This window comes from Candoia aspera, chromosome 2 (assembly GCF_035149785.1).
Source record: "Candoia aspera isolate rCanAsp1 chromosome 2, rCanAsp1.hap2, whole genome shotgun sequence".
Lineage (NCBI taxonomy): Eukaryota > Metazoa > Chordata > Lepidosauria > Squamata > Boidae > Candoia > Candoia aspera.
Window position 1 is genome coordinate 5,943,015 of NC_086154.1, and position 19,158 is coordinate 5,962,172.

Genomic DNA, 19,158 nt, shown 5'->3' on the forward strand with positions numbered 1-19,158 from the left:
GTCCCCTACTATGAAGATCTTGGGAAAAAAATTGGACCAGCGCATTTGCAACATTGCCCAACTCACTGTCAATCAATGTGGCTTCGTCAAAGGATGTGGGACTACCTATGCCATTTTTGTAGCTCGCCAGCTTATAAACACCAAGAGAAGACCCAACCATTGCATATGGCATTCCTGGGCTTGGAAAAGGCTTTTGACCATGTTCCACACCGATTTGGTATACCCTTCATGATCACGGGGTGCCTAAATTAGTCATCGACTGGGTCAAAATGCTATACAAGAACACTAGTAGCCATGTGCGATGCTCAGCTGGCCTGACAGTTTTATGGTGATGGTTGGAGTACAACAAGGCTCCATGCTGTCACCACTCCTATTTATATTAGTCATGGATACCATTACACAAGACCTGCAGCGAAATGCACCCTGGACCATACTCTACGCTGATGAAGTCAAGCTGGCTTCTACTACTAGGAATGAGCTGCAGTGGCAAGTACAGGCATGGAATGACCGCCTCAGCCATTTTGGACTCCACCTGAACATAAAGAAAACTGAGTACCTAGAGACTGGAACCACCCATGGGATGCTTCAAATAAATTGAGAAATCTTAAAAGTGGATATCTTTTGGTACCTTGGCTCCCATCTCCAAGGTGACAGCATCAGTGGTGATGTTCGAGCGAGGGTGAATGTGGCCTGGTTATGCTGGTAAGAACTCACCGGTGTGCTTTGTGACAAATACCAACCTGTCTCAAATCTAAGATCTGTAAGTCGATCACTCGCCCTGTGGCACTGTATAGAACCGAGTGTTGGGCAGCAACAAAGGGTATAGAGAGCTGCCTCCATGTTATGGAAATGTGTGTGCTCCGTTGGATATCGGGCATATCCCTGCTCGATCATGCCACAAATGATGCCATCCAACAACTAGGCGTGTCAGAGATGATGAAAGTAAGTCAATTTCATTGGTATGGACATGTCCTTAGAGCAGAACCTTCCACTGTCGCCAAAATAGTTTACCATCGTAAAATTGATGGCTGGCAGCCACATGGGTGACCAAAACAGAGATGGCAAGACACCATCAATAAGGACATGCAAATTGAGGGTCTGTGCCCTGAGAATGCGGATTGGGCAAAGTGGCATTTCAGGATTTGAAAAGCAGACCCCACAATAGCGGGAAAATGCTAGGAAGATGATTCACCTTTCACGTACTTTTGTCATTTTTTTTCTTGTGTTTTCTTTCATGAATAAGTGTGGGAATTTGAACTTTCTGCATACTCCCCAAGTATTTATAGAGTTATCTCCTATAACAGATCCATTTATGAAAAGTTAGGGCAGTGCTCTGTTTGAAACATTTCCATACCCCAGGCATTTTTATGATTCTACTTCATAGATTGCTTTACATTTCATAAGGATAAAACTCTTGACTATACGTCTTCCTACAGTCAACATATTTGTTTTTTCCACGTGGGTCCTGTATGAGTTATGACGGTTTCTTTCCTGCATGGATTCGTCTATGTTTCATCAGGTTACTGTTCTGACTGAAGCTCTTTCCGCACTCCGTGCATTTATATGGTTTCTCTCCTGTGTGCACTCTTTTGTGATATGTAAGATGTGAGCTTGCACTAAAACTTTTTCCACACTCCATACATTTATATGGTTTGTCCCCTGTATGAATCCTTCTATGGTAAATAAGTTGGCTGCTGTAAGTAAAACTCTTACCACACTCCAGGCAGTTATAAGGTTTTTCTCCTGTGTGGATTCGTTTATGTTTTGTAAGGTGACTGTTCTGACTAAAGCTCTTTTCACATTCTGTGCATTTATATGGTTTCTCTCCTGTGTGCACTCTTTTATGGTATGTAAGGCAACTACTTTTATTGAAACTCTTTCCACACTCCAGACATTTATATGGTTTCTCCCCTGTATGAATGCTTTTATGGCAAGCAAGTTGACTGCTGTAAGTGAAGCTCTTTCCACGTTCCATGCATTTATATGGTTTCTCTCTTGCATGTAAGCGTTTATGTCTCATAACACTATCTCTCAGACTAAAAGTCTTTCCACATTCAGTGCACTTATAGGGTTTCTCCCCTGTGTGAATTCTTTTATGTCTTGTAAGGTGACCACTCCTAGTGAATCTTCTTCCACACACCAAGCATACATATGGTTTCTCCCCTGTGTGGATCCTTTCATGTATGAGAAGGTTACCTCTTTGAGTGAAAGTCTTTTCACACTGCAGACATTTATATGGCTTCTTGCTTGGGAGAACTTTTTGGGGTAAAATAAGCAATTGCTTCTTACTGAAACCATTTCCACACTCATACAGTTTCTCCTCTTTATGGGAAATAAGATGACCGCTCAAACTGAAATTTTCCCCACAATTTATAAATGCATGTGGTGTCTCTTTGATGTACAATTGGTGATGTAAAGCAGGAGAAGAGATATGACTGATACTTTGGCCATGTTCTTGATATTGATATTGTTCCTCTTTACTCTGAGTTGTAGAATGTTTACTGAAATCAGATGTCTCTTTGTCTGTTTTGCCACATCTGCAGTATTTTCCCTTTTCTTCTCCTTGGTGAACTTGCTGGTTTGGGAGGTCATGGACTTCACTGGATCCAGACGGAGATCTCACCCCTCCATTTGTTATGCACCTTTTCTTACGCCTTTGTGATTCCCCCCGATTTCCAAACATCCCTTCTTCAGGCTTCATAATTTGTAATAGCACTATGCTGGGCTCCTTGTAACTCTCATGCTCCTGCTCATAACCTGATTTGAAGAAAAAAAAAGAGAAAAAAGTTAATCACGATGTTCATTACAAAAAAATGCTACATCCAATATTTCTGCATATTCAAGATTTTGTTGGATTCCTCTTTGTACATTTATTATAGCAGATATAGTTTCAGGAATGCCTACAATGTATAATTATGAACCTAGCCTAAATTCAAACGACTTTTGGATTATTCTCCACTTAATCTTATGGGGTATTTTTGTTTTTCCTTGTGATAAAACACTGCTCTTTGATTGCCTGAAGACTGGATAATCAGGAGGAAGAGGGGATTTAGAACAAAATATATGAAGGAATTGTGGACATCAACCGATGCCTTCACATTTATTATACCAAATACAATTTCAGGAATGCCTTACGCTATATAGTCTACCTAGTCAAGGTATAGAAGACCTGCCAACATGAACACCAGTGACACCCAAGGACTGTGGGCTTGCAATTGTTATTGCAAAGGAGAAAAAAGTGTGACCCTGCTAATTATAGACCTATTACCATCCTTAACGCAAGTAGCAAGTCTATGCAAGGCATCTACAATGGAAATTCCAGCACTGGCTGGAACAAAAACTGCTTGCAGAGCATCTGTAGAACTCTTGCTTTAGAAAAGGCCAATTTGCCATCAATCACTGCCTTGTACTCCTCAGTACTGCCCATCTGGGTCCCTTCTCCAATTTCACATAATCCAAATTTCTAAGATCATCTCTTCAAATCCTCAATTGTCTCTCTAATGCCACCTTGCGATTGGAGACAGGTTTCATGAAAGTAGAAGCTAGAATCTGGTGGCCCATATTCAACCATTGGTCAGATTATCTTTCTTTCCCCACGGCCATGCCCGATTAATGACGAATGACGACTTCCAATCTGTGTAGAAGCGTGCAGTGGCCACTAAAAATGTCATCCTTGGGCTGCTCCCCAGGTCTTCTATATAACGTGGCTCATGATCAGAGCAAAATGCTTTTCAAACAGCACATAACAGATATAGAACACCAAACTGACCTACGCAGGGCCCCAAACTTTCTTGCTAGTGAATCCATCAAGTCGTCTTCCTCCCCCATGGCACAGAAGGATGTCCCTAAGCACAGAAGGGCCTTCACTCTGGCACTAAATGGCATGCCTTCCCCTCAGCAGTCCTTGAGGGTCAATAAAGGAAGACTCCCTACTTGGAGCGGCAGTGCCCCTCCGACTCTGGACATAGAGAAACAACAGAGCCCATGCTCCTCCAATGCTCGGACTATAGAAACATTTGCATCAGTCTCTTCCTAATATTGCTATGTAAATATGTAGGACGCACAGGACAATTTTTCACCTCCCTGTTGCTCTCAGATATTAACCCTGCCATAAAATTTAGCATTATCAGATTCTGTGCAGCGGTGCTGCAAATGTGTCAAGATTGTGATTCTGTCTGTGCTTGGGACACAACAATATAAACTAGGCTCAATATGCATCTGATTTGCCTTATTAAATATATACTTTTTCACATACAATATATACAGATGCTGCCCTATACCCTTCTGATATTCCTATTCCTTTTTAAGATTCTCGCTTTTTATGTAGTTTAGGCCTTCTGTGTCTCTGATGTATATATTTAGCTTTTTACACTTTATATGGCTCTTATATACAATTCCTTTTAGAAAGTGGAGGTAGAGGATACGGAAACCGCTCCTTCAGAACAGATTGAAAGGAATTGATATAACAAAAGAGTGAGGAGTTATGCTAATGGGAAGCAGGAGGAGGTATAACTGATGGAATGATGATGTGAATGAGGCTGTGGATGAAAAAAGTGCATATAAGACCTGCTGCAAATCAGAGGAAGATTCAATTTATTGAAATATTTAATTTTTTCTGTTGGGTTTGCAGAGGTGTATAATTATTTAAATAATTAAATATAGTTTTTACAAATACTTCTGTAAGTGACCTATATTATCTTCTTTTCCTTAATATATCTTCTTTCCTTCACTGTTTAAAGCATATTCTTTTCAGTTATTTTTGCTTTACAATAAACTTTGGGAGGTAACTTCTTGGTCTCTATAAAATATTACACACTTTTTTCCTCCTTTTCCAATCACTTAGCCAGATTTATGAAAAAGTAATGAAATTTTTGAATCAATCTAATTTGATTCTGATTTAGAACATATACATCAGCTAATGTTATTATTTTATTATCAAACTTCTCTTCCAGGAAAATAAGTCTTCTTTTAAAATCAGATTTTTTTCTACCATAAGGTTTGTATTAGCTTAAAATAGAACAGTTACTACTTATTAGACCCTCCCCAAAATGATCTACCAAAATATTTCTCCTTGAGTCTAACTTTCATGTTTAAACATCTCAAAAACCAGCTGTATTCTAGCTCTTTTTATCACATCCCTGAACCCCTAACATTTATATAAAACCGTCCTACATTATTCACCCTTTGTCATATATTTTTGCTGCTCCAGTCTTGCTTACCAATAATACCAATTAACATAAAAATAAAATATCAACAGTAAATTCCAGACTATCGTATCATTAAACATTCTTCAAATAAAAATAAGGGGAGGCTTTATTTTATGATTAACTATCCTTTTTTCTCCCTTATAGCTCCTTTCTCCACCCTACCATTATTTCCACCAACTACACCCTCCCCCACAACCCTCAGAGACTTTCTAGTGGTTAAGGCTCTGGGCTAGAAACCAGGAGACTGAGAGTTCTAGTCCTGCCTTAGGCATGAAAGGAGGCTGGGTGACCTTGGGCCAGTCACCCTCTCTCAGCCCAACTCACCCCACAGGGTTGTTGTTGTGGGGAAAATAAGAGGAAGAAGGAGTATTAGATATGTTTGCTGCCTTGAGTTATTTATAAAAATAATAAAGGTGGGATATAAAATAAAAAATAAAGTTCACAGAGGATCAATTAAATGCTTTATTAGGTCAACTATAGTGGAATGCTGTGCTCAGCCCTGGTTTTCCTCCTTCCCACTCTATTCTATCCTTATATTCTATGTAATACTTTGCTGTGTTTCATTTATTTATTCAGGATGATATAAAAACAAACCAAAACAAAATGAGAAAGAATGTCCTTCCTCTAGAGAAAAAGTGCTTTCTGAGTGCATAGGACAACAGAAAGCTTTCCACAATTAACCAAACCCAGAGCAAAGCAGGTCCTTACCCAGAGTGGCCACATTCCTAGAATTCTCCAGCATGACTTCCCTGTGTAAGGCTCTCTGGCTGGGGTCCAGCAATGTCCACTCCTCCTCTGTGAAATACACAGCCACCTCCTCAAAGGATACCAAGCCCTAAGAGTCAAAGGAAACATTTATAAAACATTTATAAAAGTCAAAGGTACATTTCTCAACAGAAGTCCCAAGAAGCTCTCTCCCAGGTCTTAAATGCAGAGTTTTGCAAAAGAGAAAATGCTCCTTTTCCGATATGATAAACTACAGGTAATCCTCAGGTTACAACCACTCATTCAGTGACTGTTCAGAGTTACAATAGCGCTGAAGGAGGGGGACTTGCAGGTAGTCCTCACTTAACACCCACAATAGGAACCAGAGTTTCAGTAACTAAGTGAAGCTGTCATTAAGCGAATCCTACCTTTTGCAGTGGTCATTAAGCGAATCACCATGGGCATTAAGTGAGCTACATGGTTATTAAATGAATCATGCGGTTTCCCATTGATTTTGCTTGCCAGAAAGGTAAAAAATGGCAATCGCATAACCATGGGATGCTGTGATGGCCATAAATGCGAACCAGTTGCCAAGTGCCCAAATTGTGATCACGTGACTGCGTGGGCGCTGCGATGGTCATGAGAGGGCTGCTTGTAGGTCGTTTTTTCAGCACCGTTAAGTCCAAACCATCACTAAACGAATTAAGTGAGGACTACCTGTATGACCAGTCCTCAGACCTCTGGCCATTGCACTGTCCCCGCGGTCACACAATCACGATCTGGGTGCTCGGGTGTCCAGCTTGTAATTACAATGTCACAGTGAGCCACAGCCATGTGAATGCCATTTGTGACCTTCCCTGCTGGCTTCCCAGAAATAAAGTCAATGAAGAAGCCAGCAGGGAAGATTGCAAGTCGCTTCCACTGCTTTTTCTCCCGAGGAAGCTTGCTATGACTCTGCAGCACCCCCATGCTGGTCTGCGCTCTGTAGCAGCTCATGCTGGCCTGCCCATTCTCTGTAGCACCTGCCCCCGACACCCACCAGCCCACCCACACTCGACAGTGCCTGCCTGCCCACCCCCTGCGTGTTCCCTGCCAGCCCACCCGTGGCCCTCAGCCACCCACAGCTCTCACTCGCCAGCATGCTTGCCTAGGATTTCGGTCACGTAATGTCCTAACAGCCAGGAACCACGCTGAGACAAGGAATAGATCTCTAGTACTTTATTACTGCTACATTAGACAGAAAATCCTAACAAACTGAAGAAGCGTGGGAAAAACCCAGACAGATAAACCCCATAGGTTAAGGCGGGTCCGATCTGTGTCTCTTTGAATGGCTGCTTAACTCCTCAGTACTACGCATGCGTTTTCCCCCCTGGATAGAGGGAAATTCTTCAAAGGAAAACTCCTCCAAGGACGAATCAGTGCTGCTCTCCAGGTCAGATAACGCTTCTGGCCCAGGTGGCTGCTGCAAAATAGCTAGATAATTAGAAGAGTCATCCCCCCTCCCCCTTGGGAAATGCATGCCCAAGGTGGAGGGCTGCAGCTCTCCCTCCTCCTCTGTCTCTGGCCTCAGAGCCTCAGGCGGAGGTGGAGGTTGCCAACTTAAGAACTCCTCTGCTTGGGATTCCTCTGCTTGCTCAGTCAAGTGAGGAATCTCTGCTAGAGTGCGAGGCTTGGGTTTGTGAGGGAAAAGCTGATGGAATCGATGAACCAGCGCTGGTGCATGCACATCTCTGGCATTCTCCGTGCGCTCTTCCTCAGGGTACCCTTTCCAGTGTATGAAATATTGGATGCCCCTTCCCCTCCTCCTAGAGTCCAGAATTTCCTCAACTTCATATTCCTCCTCCCCCTCCACAATTACTGGAGGGGGGGGCAGTTGCGATCGTAAGGTACTTGGGGGAGGGTCTTTGGCTAGCAAGGCTCTGTGAAAGACTGGATGGATTTTCATGGATGCCGGCAGCTTTAAGCGATAAGCCATTGGATTTATCTGCTGTACCACAGTGAAAGGGCCCACAAACTTAGAGTCCAACTTCTTGGAGGGTCTGGTAGAAGCCAAAAACTTGGTAGAGAGCCACACTTTGTCTCCTACCACAATCACTGGCCCCTCTTGTCTCTGAGCATCTGCAGCTCTCTTGTAAGCACTCTTTGCCCTGTTCAGCTGCTCCTTTAACAACTGTGTGGCTTGTTGCTCTTTAAGAAAATCAGCCGCGGCTGGAACAGTTCCCTGCTGGGAGGAGGTGGGCAACACCCGAGGGTTAACCCCGTAGAGTGCTTGGAAAGGAGACACCTTGGTAGAGGATTGCACAGAGTTGTTATAAGCAAATTCTGCCATGGGGAGCAAGGCTGGCCAATTGTCTTGCTGATAAGTGGTGTAACACCTGAGATACTGCTGTAACCATTGGTTAATTTTCTCAGCTTGCCCGTTGCTAGCTGGATGATGTGATGATGATAGGTGGATCTGGACCCCTAATGACTGGAAAAGCACCCTCCAGAACCTGGAAGTGAACTGAGGGCCTCTGTCACTCACCAAGTGATTTACCATGCCTCTATACCTAAAAACATGGTCCATGAACAACTGCGCTGTGGCTTGCGCAGATGGGAGGCCCTTGCACGGAATAAAATGTGCCATTTTTGTGAAAAGGTCCACCACCACTAGTATGGAAGTCAGCCCCTGGACCGGGGGTAAATCAGTGATGAAATCCATGGAGATTGTATCCCAAGGCCTACTAGGGGTGGGTAGGGGTTTCAAGAGTCCTGTGGGCTTCCCTGGGAGAGGCTTGGCTCGTCTACAGGTATGACAAGAAGCCATGTAGCCCTTTATGTCTGCAGTCATCTTAGGCCACCAGTAGTCTCTCAGAGCTCTATGGAGAGTTTTGAAAACACCTCCGTGGCCTGCCGTTTGATGGTCATGGCAAAGTCTCAGTACTCCTTCCCTAAAGGAGGGGGGAAAGTATAATCGCCCGCTATGCCAGAGGATTCCTGCCTCCACATTAAAGGGGGAGGCAGTATCTTGCGGGACCCTCTGGAGGTCATCCATCCTGGCCCTGGCATACGGGTCCTGTTGCTGCTGAGCTCTGACTCTTGTAAATAGGTCCTCTGCTTGTCTGCCTGCTGCTAAAATCTCTGTCTGGTTCCCCCTCATAGACTGATCAAAGTTGTGAGGTTGTAATATAGTTGCCTGTACCTCCTGGTGAGTAGCGGGGGTTGCCTGAATGGATCGAGACAGGGCATCTGCCAAACAGTTCTGCGCCCCGGGAACATAAGAAATAACAAAATTGAAACGGGAGAAAAACTGGCTCCATCTGATTTGGCGTGGGGTGAGGGATCTGCTGTTTTGTAGAAGCTGTAAATTCTTGTGATCGGTGCAAACTTTCACAGGAAAGGTTGCACCTTCTAGCCAGTGCCTCCACTCTTGAAATGCTGCTTTAATTACTAGCAACTCCTTGTTAAAAACATCATAGTTTCTCTCTGCTGGTGAGAACATGCGGGAGAAAAATGCACAAGGGAACAATGTATTCTTGGTTTTGTTTGTATATTGCAATAAAACAGCACCAATGGCAATATTGGAAGCATCTGAATGCATTATGAATTGCTTCGTGGGATCAGGGTGCTTTAAAAGCGGCTGGGATGCAAAGAGTTGCTTAAATTCTTGGAAGGCTGCTTGCTCTCTCTCCCCCCAAATGAATTTTGACCCTTTCTTCAAAAGCTGTGTGAGGGGTTTAGCCCTGTCACTAAATTTATGAATCTCCTGTAAAAATTGCAAAACCGTAGAAATCTTTGTACCTCTTTCACATTTCGGGGGGGTTGCCGAGAGAGAATTGCCTGGACCTTAGAAGGATCCATGGATATGCCTTCTGTTGATATTTTATAGCCCAGGAAATGTAATTCAGTTAAATCGAAAGCACGCTTCTCTAGCTTGGCGAACAGCTTGTTCTCTCTGTCTTTGTAAGACATTACGTACATGGGTTACGTGAGTTGTAGCATCCTCAAGAGAATATTAATATGTCATCTAGATAAATGACCAGATACTTATCTAGTAAATCAGAGAAAATTTGATTCATAAATCGGGAAAATATGGCTCCTGCATTAGACAAGCCAAAGGGCAAAACAAGGTACTCAAATTTACCAAACCTGGTATCGAAGGCAGTCAGATATTCATGCCCCTCTTTCATCCGGATCAGATTGTATGCATTCCTGAGGTCCAACCTAGTAAAAATGTGTGCTTTCTGTAAGCGATCCAGCAGATCAGATATTAGCGGGAGGGGATAATTTTCTTTTATCGTGAGTTTATTGAGGGAACTGAAATCATGTACCACTCTCATGGGTGTCTCCTGGTTTGCCGGTGCCAATGGGTCAGGCTTCTTTGGTACGAAGAAGGTAGGAGCAGTCGCTGGGGAAGTAGATGGTCGGATGAACCCCTTTTGGGGATTAGAATCCAAGTAATCCTTTAAGGTGGCTAGTTATTTGGGGGACATGGGATATTGTTTCCTTGCTGGAATCTTGGCTCCTGGTATCAACTCAATGGTGCAATCACAGTCCCTATGATGGGGTAGTGCTGTGGCCTCTTGTTCGCTGAAAGCGTCTGCGAAATCTGCATACTTGGCTGGCAACTGGACCCCCCCCTGCTTCCGTGGCTGCATTGGTTGCTGGAGAGAGGAGAGTGGCTTGAATCTTGTGGTGTTGGCATTCCTTAGCTGGGAAGGAGATTGCTCCCGTAGTCCAGTTCAACAACGGGTTGTGGATCTTCAGCCAAGGTGTGCCCAGGACTACAGGCACATTAAGTGATGCAGTAACATAAAGTTGGATCCACTCAGTGTGGTCTCCCGTTGTTAGTTCCAAAGGTTCTGTGAACCTTCTAATTGGCCCTGCCTTGAGGGGCTGGCCGTCAATGGTCTCAACTTCTATGGAACGTGGCAATTCTATGGTCGGGATGTTGAGGACTTGTACAGTCTGTACATCAATAAAATTGGTGGAAGCTCCGGAATCCACGAGGGCCTCTAGCTTGACCTTGTGCTCTGGGTTTACATGCATTATTACTGGTAAGTAGTAAAAGGATTGCCTGGAATCCTCGGAATGAGCCCTTCTTAATTGATTGATGGTCTCCCTGCTGAGCTCTGTGGAGGGAGACTGACGGAGTTTCCCTGGTTGGAAGTTGAAGTGGAGGTGGCTCTTGGTTCTGCTGCTTGCCCTGGGGCTCTTACGGAATTTGCTTGGCTTCTCTCACCAAGTGCCCCTGGACTCCGCAGTAAAAACAGAGGGCTCTCTCTCTCCTTCTCTGTCTCTCAGCCTCGGAAATAAGCCTCCTGCTCACCCCGATCTGCATCGGCTCCTCTGGTCCTGAGTAAGGAGATGCTGCGGAGAAAGCTGGAAATCCTGGAAGCGCTCCGAGGCCCGTTTCTCCCTGGCTGCATCTGTCTGAGCTCTTCTAGCCTGGCGTCTACAACCACAGACGGTTGATATAAACCTTCTAGGGTAGCTGGTGTTCCCTGGCGCACTAATTCATTTTTAATTTCTTCATCCAGCCGCTGTTTGAATTGGTCTTTCAAGGCACTCTCATTCCAGTCCAGATCTCCTGCTAACAGCTTGAAATCAGCAATGTAGATTTCCACTCTCTTGTTGCCTTGCTTGAGCTTCCAAATTTCCCGGCTGGCAGTGACCTCTCTGATCGGGTCGTCAAAGTGTGCTCGGGACCCTGCCAGAAAATTCTGGTAGTTGTTGAGAATTGGGTCGTTGTTCTCCACCATGGGAATAGCCCATTTGGCTGCTAGGCCCTTTAGCAGACTTAAAATGAAGGTGACTCTGGTTCTGTCTGTGGGAAACTCTGCCGGTCTGCTGTCGAAAAACATTGTGCACTGTGTGAGAAAGGTTCTCAACTGTCCTGCTTCTCCTCCAAACCTCTCTGGTAGACTGCCCTGGGATCTCAAGACTACTGGCGGAGCTGCTGCTGCTGCTGCTGGCACCAGTTGTGGGTTAATCGGAGCTGGTTGTTGTAACTGCTGTAGCATGGCTGCTTGTAATGTGTTGATCTGGAGATCTACTTGTTGTTGATGTTGTTGCAATGCTGCTGCCAGTTGTTGGATGGCCTGCCGAATTTCATGGTTTTCCGAAGACATTTTCCCAAATGTCTCTTCCTTTTTTTTTTTGTTCCTCCCTCTTTCAATGGGAGTAGTCAGTTTGTTAGGATTGATGTCCTAACAGCCAGGAACCATGCTGAGACAAGGAATAGGTCACTAGTAATTTATTACTGCTACATTAGACAGAAAATCCTAACAAACTGAAGAAGCGTGGGAAAAACCCAGACAGATAAACCCCAAAAGTTAAGGCGGGCCTGATCTGTGTCTCTTTGAATGGCTGCTTAACTCCTCAGTACTACGCATGCGTTTCCCCCCCCTGGATAGAGGCCCCCTCCTGCTTGCCATCAGTACTCATGACATGTAAGATCCTTTTCATGACCAGCTTGGTCTCTAGGTTATGCTGGCAAGCAGGATTGCCGGGACTGCTGTCGCTAAGTGAAGTGGTTACATGACATCACACTTTACAACTCCATTGCTTAGCAACAGGAATTTCGCTCCCAATTGCCATCATAACCTGAGGATTACCTGTACCAGATTTTATACCTGCCTCTCCAAAGACTCACTATGGCTGGCAAATGTTGACAAGCACACAAAGGTGGAATTTGAACATCCAGGTTAGAGTTTAACAATGCAGCCACCTTGGAGAGCCTTTCCCTGGTCCAAAATGGTGCTGCAGAAGTACTTAGGGAAGCAGTAGCACGCTGTCCACCTGCGTAGTACGATGTTCCCTCCACTTTCAGACAAGCCATGTGTGGAAAAAAGTGCTTGGGGTACAAATTTGTCAGCCACAGTATATGTAAAACCTCACCTAACCTGTCTGGTGAGGATATGACTCAGACCTGTCTGGTTGCAATTTTGTCCCGGAACAATTCATCTTGGAGAAAGATGTGTCAGATCCCTTTCTGTCTGAAAGTTTTCATTTCTTTTTTTGACTCTTTCCCCAATTTGTTTTTTGCAGCAGCCATTTTTATGTAGTAAACCCATATTTTACATTTGTTGTTGTTGTTTATTCGTTTAGTCGCTTCCGACTCTTCGTGACTTCATGGACCAGCCCACGCCAGAGCTTCCTGTCGGTCGTCAACACCCCCAGCTCCCCCAGGGACGAATCCATCACCTCTAGAATATCATCCATCCACCTTGCACTTGGTTGGCCCCTCTTCCTTTTGCCTTCCACTCTCCACAGCATCAGCATCTTCTCCAGGGTGTCCTGTCTTCTCATTATGTGGCCAAAGTATTTCAGTTTTGCCTTTAATATCATTCCCTCAAGTGAAGTCTGACTTTATTTCCTGCAGTATGGACTGGTTTGATCTTCTTGCAGTCCAAGGCACTCTCAGAATTTTCCTCTTAACACCACAGTTCAAAAGCATCTATCTTCCTTCTCTCAGCCTTCCTTATGGTCCAGCTCTCGCAGCCATATGTTACTACAGGGAACACCATTGCTTTAACTATGTGGACCTTTGTTATCAGTGTGATGTCTCTGCTCTTAACTATTTTATCAAGATTTGTCATTGCTCTTCTCCCAAGGATTAAGCGTCTTCTGATTTCCTGACTGCAGTCAGCATCGGCAGTAATCTTTGCACCTAGGAATACAAAGTCTTTCACTGCTTCTACATTTTCTCCCTCTATTTGCCAGTTATCAATCAAGCTGGTTGCCATAATCTTGGTTTTTTTCAGGTTTAGCTGCAAGCCAGCTTTTGCACTTCCTTCTTTCACCTTCATCATAAGGCTCCTCAGTCCCTCTTTGCTTTCAGCCATCAAAGTGGTATCATCTGCATATCTGAGATTGTTAATGTTTCTTCCAGAGATTTTAACTCCAGCCTTGGATTCCTCAAGCCCAGCTTGTCGCATGATGTGTTCTTCATACAAGTTGAATAGGTAGGGTGAGAGTATACAGCCCTGCCGTACTCCTTTCCCAATCTTAAACCAGTCCGTTGTTCCGTGGTCTGTTCTTACTGTTGCTACTTGGTTGTTATACAGATTCTTCAGGAGGCATACAAGATGACTTGGTATTCCCATACCACTAAGAACTTGCCACAATTTGTTATGGTCCACACAGTCAAAGGCTTTAGAATAGTCAATAAAACAGAAATCGATGTTTTTCTGAAACTCCCTGGTTTTTTCCATTGTCCATCGGATATTGGCAATTTGGTCCCTAGTTCCTCTGCCTTTTCTAAACCCAGCTTGTACATCTGGCAATTCTCGCTCCATGAATTGCTGAAGTCTACCTTGCAGGATCTTGAGCATTACCTTATTGGCATGTGAAATGAGTGCCACTGTTCGATAGTTGGAACCTTCTTTAGTGTTTCCCTTTTTTGGTTTGGGGATATAAGTTGATTTTTTCCAATCTGATGGCCATTCTTGTGTTTTCCAAATTTGCTGGCATATAGCATGCATTGCCTTGACAGCATCATCTTGCAAGATTTTGAACAGTTCAGCTGGGATGCCGTCGTCTCCTGCTGCCTTGTTATTAGCAATGCAACCTTTGTTGTCAGCGTGATGTCTCTGCTCTTAACTATTTTAAACATCATCTGATTTCCTGACTGCAGTCAGCGTCTGCAGTAATCTTTGCACCTAGAAATACATGCCGTCATCTCCTTCTGCCTTGTAATTAGCAATGCTTCTTAAGGCCTATTCAACCTCACTCTTCATGATATTTCGCTCTAGCTCACTGACCACACCATCAAAGCTATCCCTGATATTGTTACCCTTCCTATACAGGTGTTCTGTATATTCTTGCCACCTTTTCTTGATCTCTTCTTCTTCTGTTAGGTCCTTGCCATCTTTGTTTTTGATCATACCCATTTTTGCCTGGAATTTACCTCCAATGTTTCTAATTTTCTGGAAGAGGCCTCTTGTCCTTCGTATTCTATTGTCTTCTTCCACTTCCATGCATTGCTTGTTTAAAAATAATTCCTTATCTCTTCTGGCTAACCTCTGGAATTTTGCATTTAGTTGGGCATATCTCCCCCTATCGCTGTTGCCTTTTGCTTTCCTTCTTTCTTGGGCTACTTCTAGTGTCTCAGCAGACAGCCATTTTGCCTTCTTGGTTTTTTCTTTCTTTGGGATGTATTTTGTTGCCTCCTCCTGAACAATGTTGCGAACTTCTGTCCAGAGTTCTTCTGGGACCCTATCTACTAAATCCAGTCCCTTAAATCTATTCTTCACCTCCACTGCATATTCCTTAGGAATATTAGTGAGCTCATATCTAGCTGATCTGTGGGTCTTCCCTAATCTCTTTAGTCTGATCCTAAATTGTGCAAGAAGAAGTTCATGATCAGTACTACAGTCAGCTCCAGGTCTTGTTTTTACCGACTGTATAGATGACTGCCACCTTTGGCTGCAAAGGATGTAGTCAATCTGATTTCGGTGTTGTCCATCCGGTGAAGTCCATGTATAAAGCCGTCTCTTAGGTTGTTGGAAGAGAGTGTTTGTTATGCAGAGTGAGTTGTCTTGGCAAAATTCTATCAGCCTATGTCCTGCTTCGTTTTGTTCTCCCAGGCCATGCTTACCTGTAATTCCAGGTGTCATTTGACTGCCCACCTTAGCATTCCAGTCTCCCGTGATGAAAATAACATCTCTTTTAGGCGTGCTGTCCAGTAGGTGCTGCAGATCCTCATAGAACTGCTCTACTTCAGCTTCTTCAGCATTTGTGGTTGGGGCGTATATTTCGATCACTGTGATGTTAGATGGCTTGCCCTGAATTCGAATTGAGATCATTCTATCATTTTTTGGATTGTATCCAAGCACTGCTTTACCCACTTGACTATTAATTATGAAGGCTACTCCATTTCTTCTGTGGTCCTCTTGTCCACAGTAGTAGATCTGGTGGTCATTTGATGTGAAGTGGCCCATTCCAGTCCACTGACGCCCAGAATGTCTATCTTTAATCTTGACATCTCACCAATAACCACATCCAATTTGCCCTGGCTCATAGATCTTACATTCCAGGTTCTAATGGTGTGTTGATCCTTAGAACATCGGATTCGCCGCTCACCACCGTCGGCCGCTAGCCGTCCTTCCGGCTTTGAGCTAGCTGCGTCATCATGTCTGGGGCTAGTTGAACCCATCCTCTGTTCCTCCCCAATAGCATTTTGACCATCTTCCGACCTGGGGGTCTCATCTTCCGATGGTATACCGACATATCTCTGGTTGTACTGATCCATTTAGTTTTCACGGCAAGAATACTGAGGTGGGTTGCCATTACCTTCCCCAGGGATCGCATTTAGTCTGACCTCTCTGTCATGACCTTCCCGTCTTGGGTGGCCCTTCACGGTTTAGCTCATGGCATCATTGAGGTGCTCAAGCTCCAGCACCACGACAAGGTAACGATCCTTTGCTGAAGTATTTTACATTAGTAATTTCTAATCTGATGTGTTTCCTTATACATTTAATGCTAAGAGTATTTCTACTGTTATATATTTCATTGTTTTAACTGCTTCAACTCAGTCCTGTAACATTCAATATAATTGGAAAGACGAGTTTTAATTCACTTCTAGGTATTTTAATATTTTAAATTAAGTACTGTAATCTACTGCAGGCAGAAGAAACTTAAATACCCCAAATTGTTCCCTTCTCTAATGAAGCTCCCCTACCTGAGCTGTTGCTGCTCCACCACAAAGAGGAGGTATTTCAGCAATTGCCATCAACAGCCTTCCATTGCCTGTGGCTGAGATAAAAGGAAAGAAAGGGAGAAAATGTATGCAAGCTGGCTGAGTCAGCTAAGGGAAGCCCGGTCAATTAATGCCAGCCCAGAATTCTGTGTAGAAGCAGCACAGGAATGAAAGCACCTCAGGCTTCACTGCCTCAGAACCAACCTTCACTTACGTGGCAGCGGGACCCCAGCTGGATCCTCCTCAGAGATCCTTCCCCACAGCTGCTCCAAAGAGGGACCAGGGAGAGCTTCCCTGCCTTCAGGAGGCACCACAACCTCCTTCCTCAGCGGCTCCTGCATCTGCAATAACAGCCAGGACCAAAGAAGAACAGAAGTTAAAACAACCGAACATTGGAAGGAGGGGATTCTCCTCTGCCTCCAAAGCTGGGCCATCTTAAATCCAACCCCCTTCCAACCCCCCAAGATGGGGCAAGTGGAGGTGCAGATACCCTTGGGATTCCCCTTCCTCCTGTGGAATAGTCCGGACGGGCAGACAGAACTCTGTGGCTGAAAAGGGAGGGAAACAGAAGGCTCCCCCATTGCTAGAAGCTGCTTTCGAGGCGGGCGAGGGGTCAACGAAGGAGGGACGGCCCTCCTCCAGGGGCCCCGGCCCCGCACTCACCCGCTGCCCTCGCTCCGCCTCCGCCTGGCTCAGCAGGAAGCCCTCGGCCAGGGCCACCGCCTGCGAACAGCTCTCCGCGCCGCACTCCCGCACCCAGCTCGCCATCTCCGCCGGCAGCACGGCCAGGAACTGCTCCAGGATCACCAGGTCCACCACCTGGGCCTTGCTGCGCCGCTCGGGCTTCAGCCACTCCCGGCACAGCTGCTGCAGGCGGCTGCAGACGCCCCGCGGCCCCTGGCACTCCCGGTAGCGGAGCCGGCGGAAGCGCTGCGCCCCCCCGCCCAGGGGCTCCTCGGGGAGGCCCCCCCGCCCGGCTGCCGGCCAGAGCGCCGCTCCCTCCGCGGGCGCGGCGGCGGCGGCGGCGGGGGCTCGTCCTGCGGCTCCCCCCGCTCCGGGCCGCGGCGAGGCCATCTCGCGGGCCGGGCCGGGCCGAGCCGGGCCGGGCCGAGCCGAGCCGAGCCTCCCCGGCGGCGTCTGCTGGGCGCCTCTCCTTCCCGCCCGCCTTTGGCGAGCAGCCTCTCCCGAAATCTCACCGGGACGCCGAGCCGCGCCGCTGCGGACGAGCGGACCCTCCAGGCTCCCTGCCCGGCTTTCCCGGGAAAGGGGGCCTCCCGGGCAGGCGGGGTCGCGCTCCTCCCGGCCTCGGTCCGGGAAGCGCAGCAGCAACGCGCCCGCGGCTCTCCGCTCCCGCCCCCTGGCCCCGCCCCCTCCGCCTCGGGGGGCCTCGGGCGGCGGGCGAGAGAGCGCTTCTTCCTAGAGAGGCCCCCCCACGGCCCCCTCCCCTCCTGGTCCCGGCAGCAGCCTCCCTCCGCCCCTTTCCCGCAGGAGGCTACTGCCGGCAAAGCTGTTCTGCGCATGCTCCGTCCCGCTCTGAAGGGACGAAGCTGCTGGGATCGCAACGTGCGCAGATCCACTGGGTCGATTCTGCCGTGATTCCGCCACAGAAGGCGCCTTTCGGCAGCCGCGGGATCCAAGGCCGGCTCCAAACCCTGCCTCACGTGGGGATGCCGACCGAACCGGAGCCTCCTCGGCCTTCCCCCGCGGGATCCCGGGGCTACCCGAGGGGTGTCTGCAGCCGCCCGTCCCTTCAGCTCTCCCAGCAGAGACGGGGGTTGCATGTGGCCATTGCCCCAGAGACAAGCTTTTCCCCGGACTTCTACTTCCAAAATCAAATACATTTTCAGCTTCACAGAGAACGCCTCGACTAGAAATTGGCTATGGCATCTCCGCAGCATTATTGCAACTCACTACTAGCGTGTAGAATGTGTTAGCCATATAGGGAATATATTAGCCATACGGTACTGGATCTGCAGGTTATTCCAGACTTTTTAGCTGTCCACCTGTATTTTATCATTAATATTGAGATTTTCTCTTTTCCCCGACGTGTTCTACATTATTTCATAGCTGTATTTGTATGAACGTTATTTTCCTTTTCTCTATTTTTCTTCTTGAATATGTAATTGTAATGGAAAATAAATGAAAAGTCTTCATTTTTTGAGTAGTTACACAACCAAAATTCAGTGGCAAAAGAGAGAAATACATGGAACTGCTCAAAAAGCATCTCCAATAGGGAAATCTACAAAAGATGATGTCAGGCTGAGGGGAGATGTGAAATCCCACTTTTTTCCAGCCTCCCTTGAGCAGCTTCCCTCTACTCCCACAGAAGAACTAAAGCTTTTTCCCCAAATAAGGAGTTGTGGGGACTCTTCTTTTGGTCCCTCGGTCAGGAAGGTCCTGCTTGTGCCAAGAGATGCTGCTGCCTTGTCCAGGGAAGCAGCTCCACCTTGTAAGTGCCGATGGCGTCGCAGTTCCCAATGCTCCAGGATTACAGGTGTCAGGGAGCAGAGGAACCCCCACAGCCAGACCAAGAAATGTCAAACTACAACTGGGCAGCAGCCACCG

At 46.3% G+C, this 19,158-nt stretch overlaps 1 protein-coding gene across 1 annotated transcript in view; it reads right to left on the bottom strand.

Annotated features, from left to right (window-relative positions):
* LOC134492030 (zinc finger protein 493-like) overlaps positions 1–17,565 on the bottom strand; it is a 32,331-nt gene extending 14,766 nt beyond the window's left edge. Inside the window, 5 exon segments of the mRNA XM_063296153.1 lie at positions 1,482–2,757; positions 5,916–6,042; positions 16,576–16,649; positions 16,808–16,934; positions 17,257–17,565. Coding sequence (XP_063152223.1) covers positions 1,482–2,757; positions 5,916–6,042; positions 16,576–16,649; positions 16,808–16,934; positions 17,257–17,361 — 1,709 coding nt within the window. The 5' untranslated portion in view covers positions 17,362–17,565.
* Between the last annotated feature and the right edge of the window lie 1,593 nt (positions 17,566–19,158).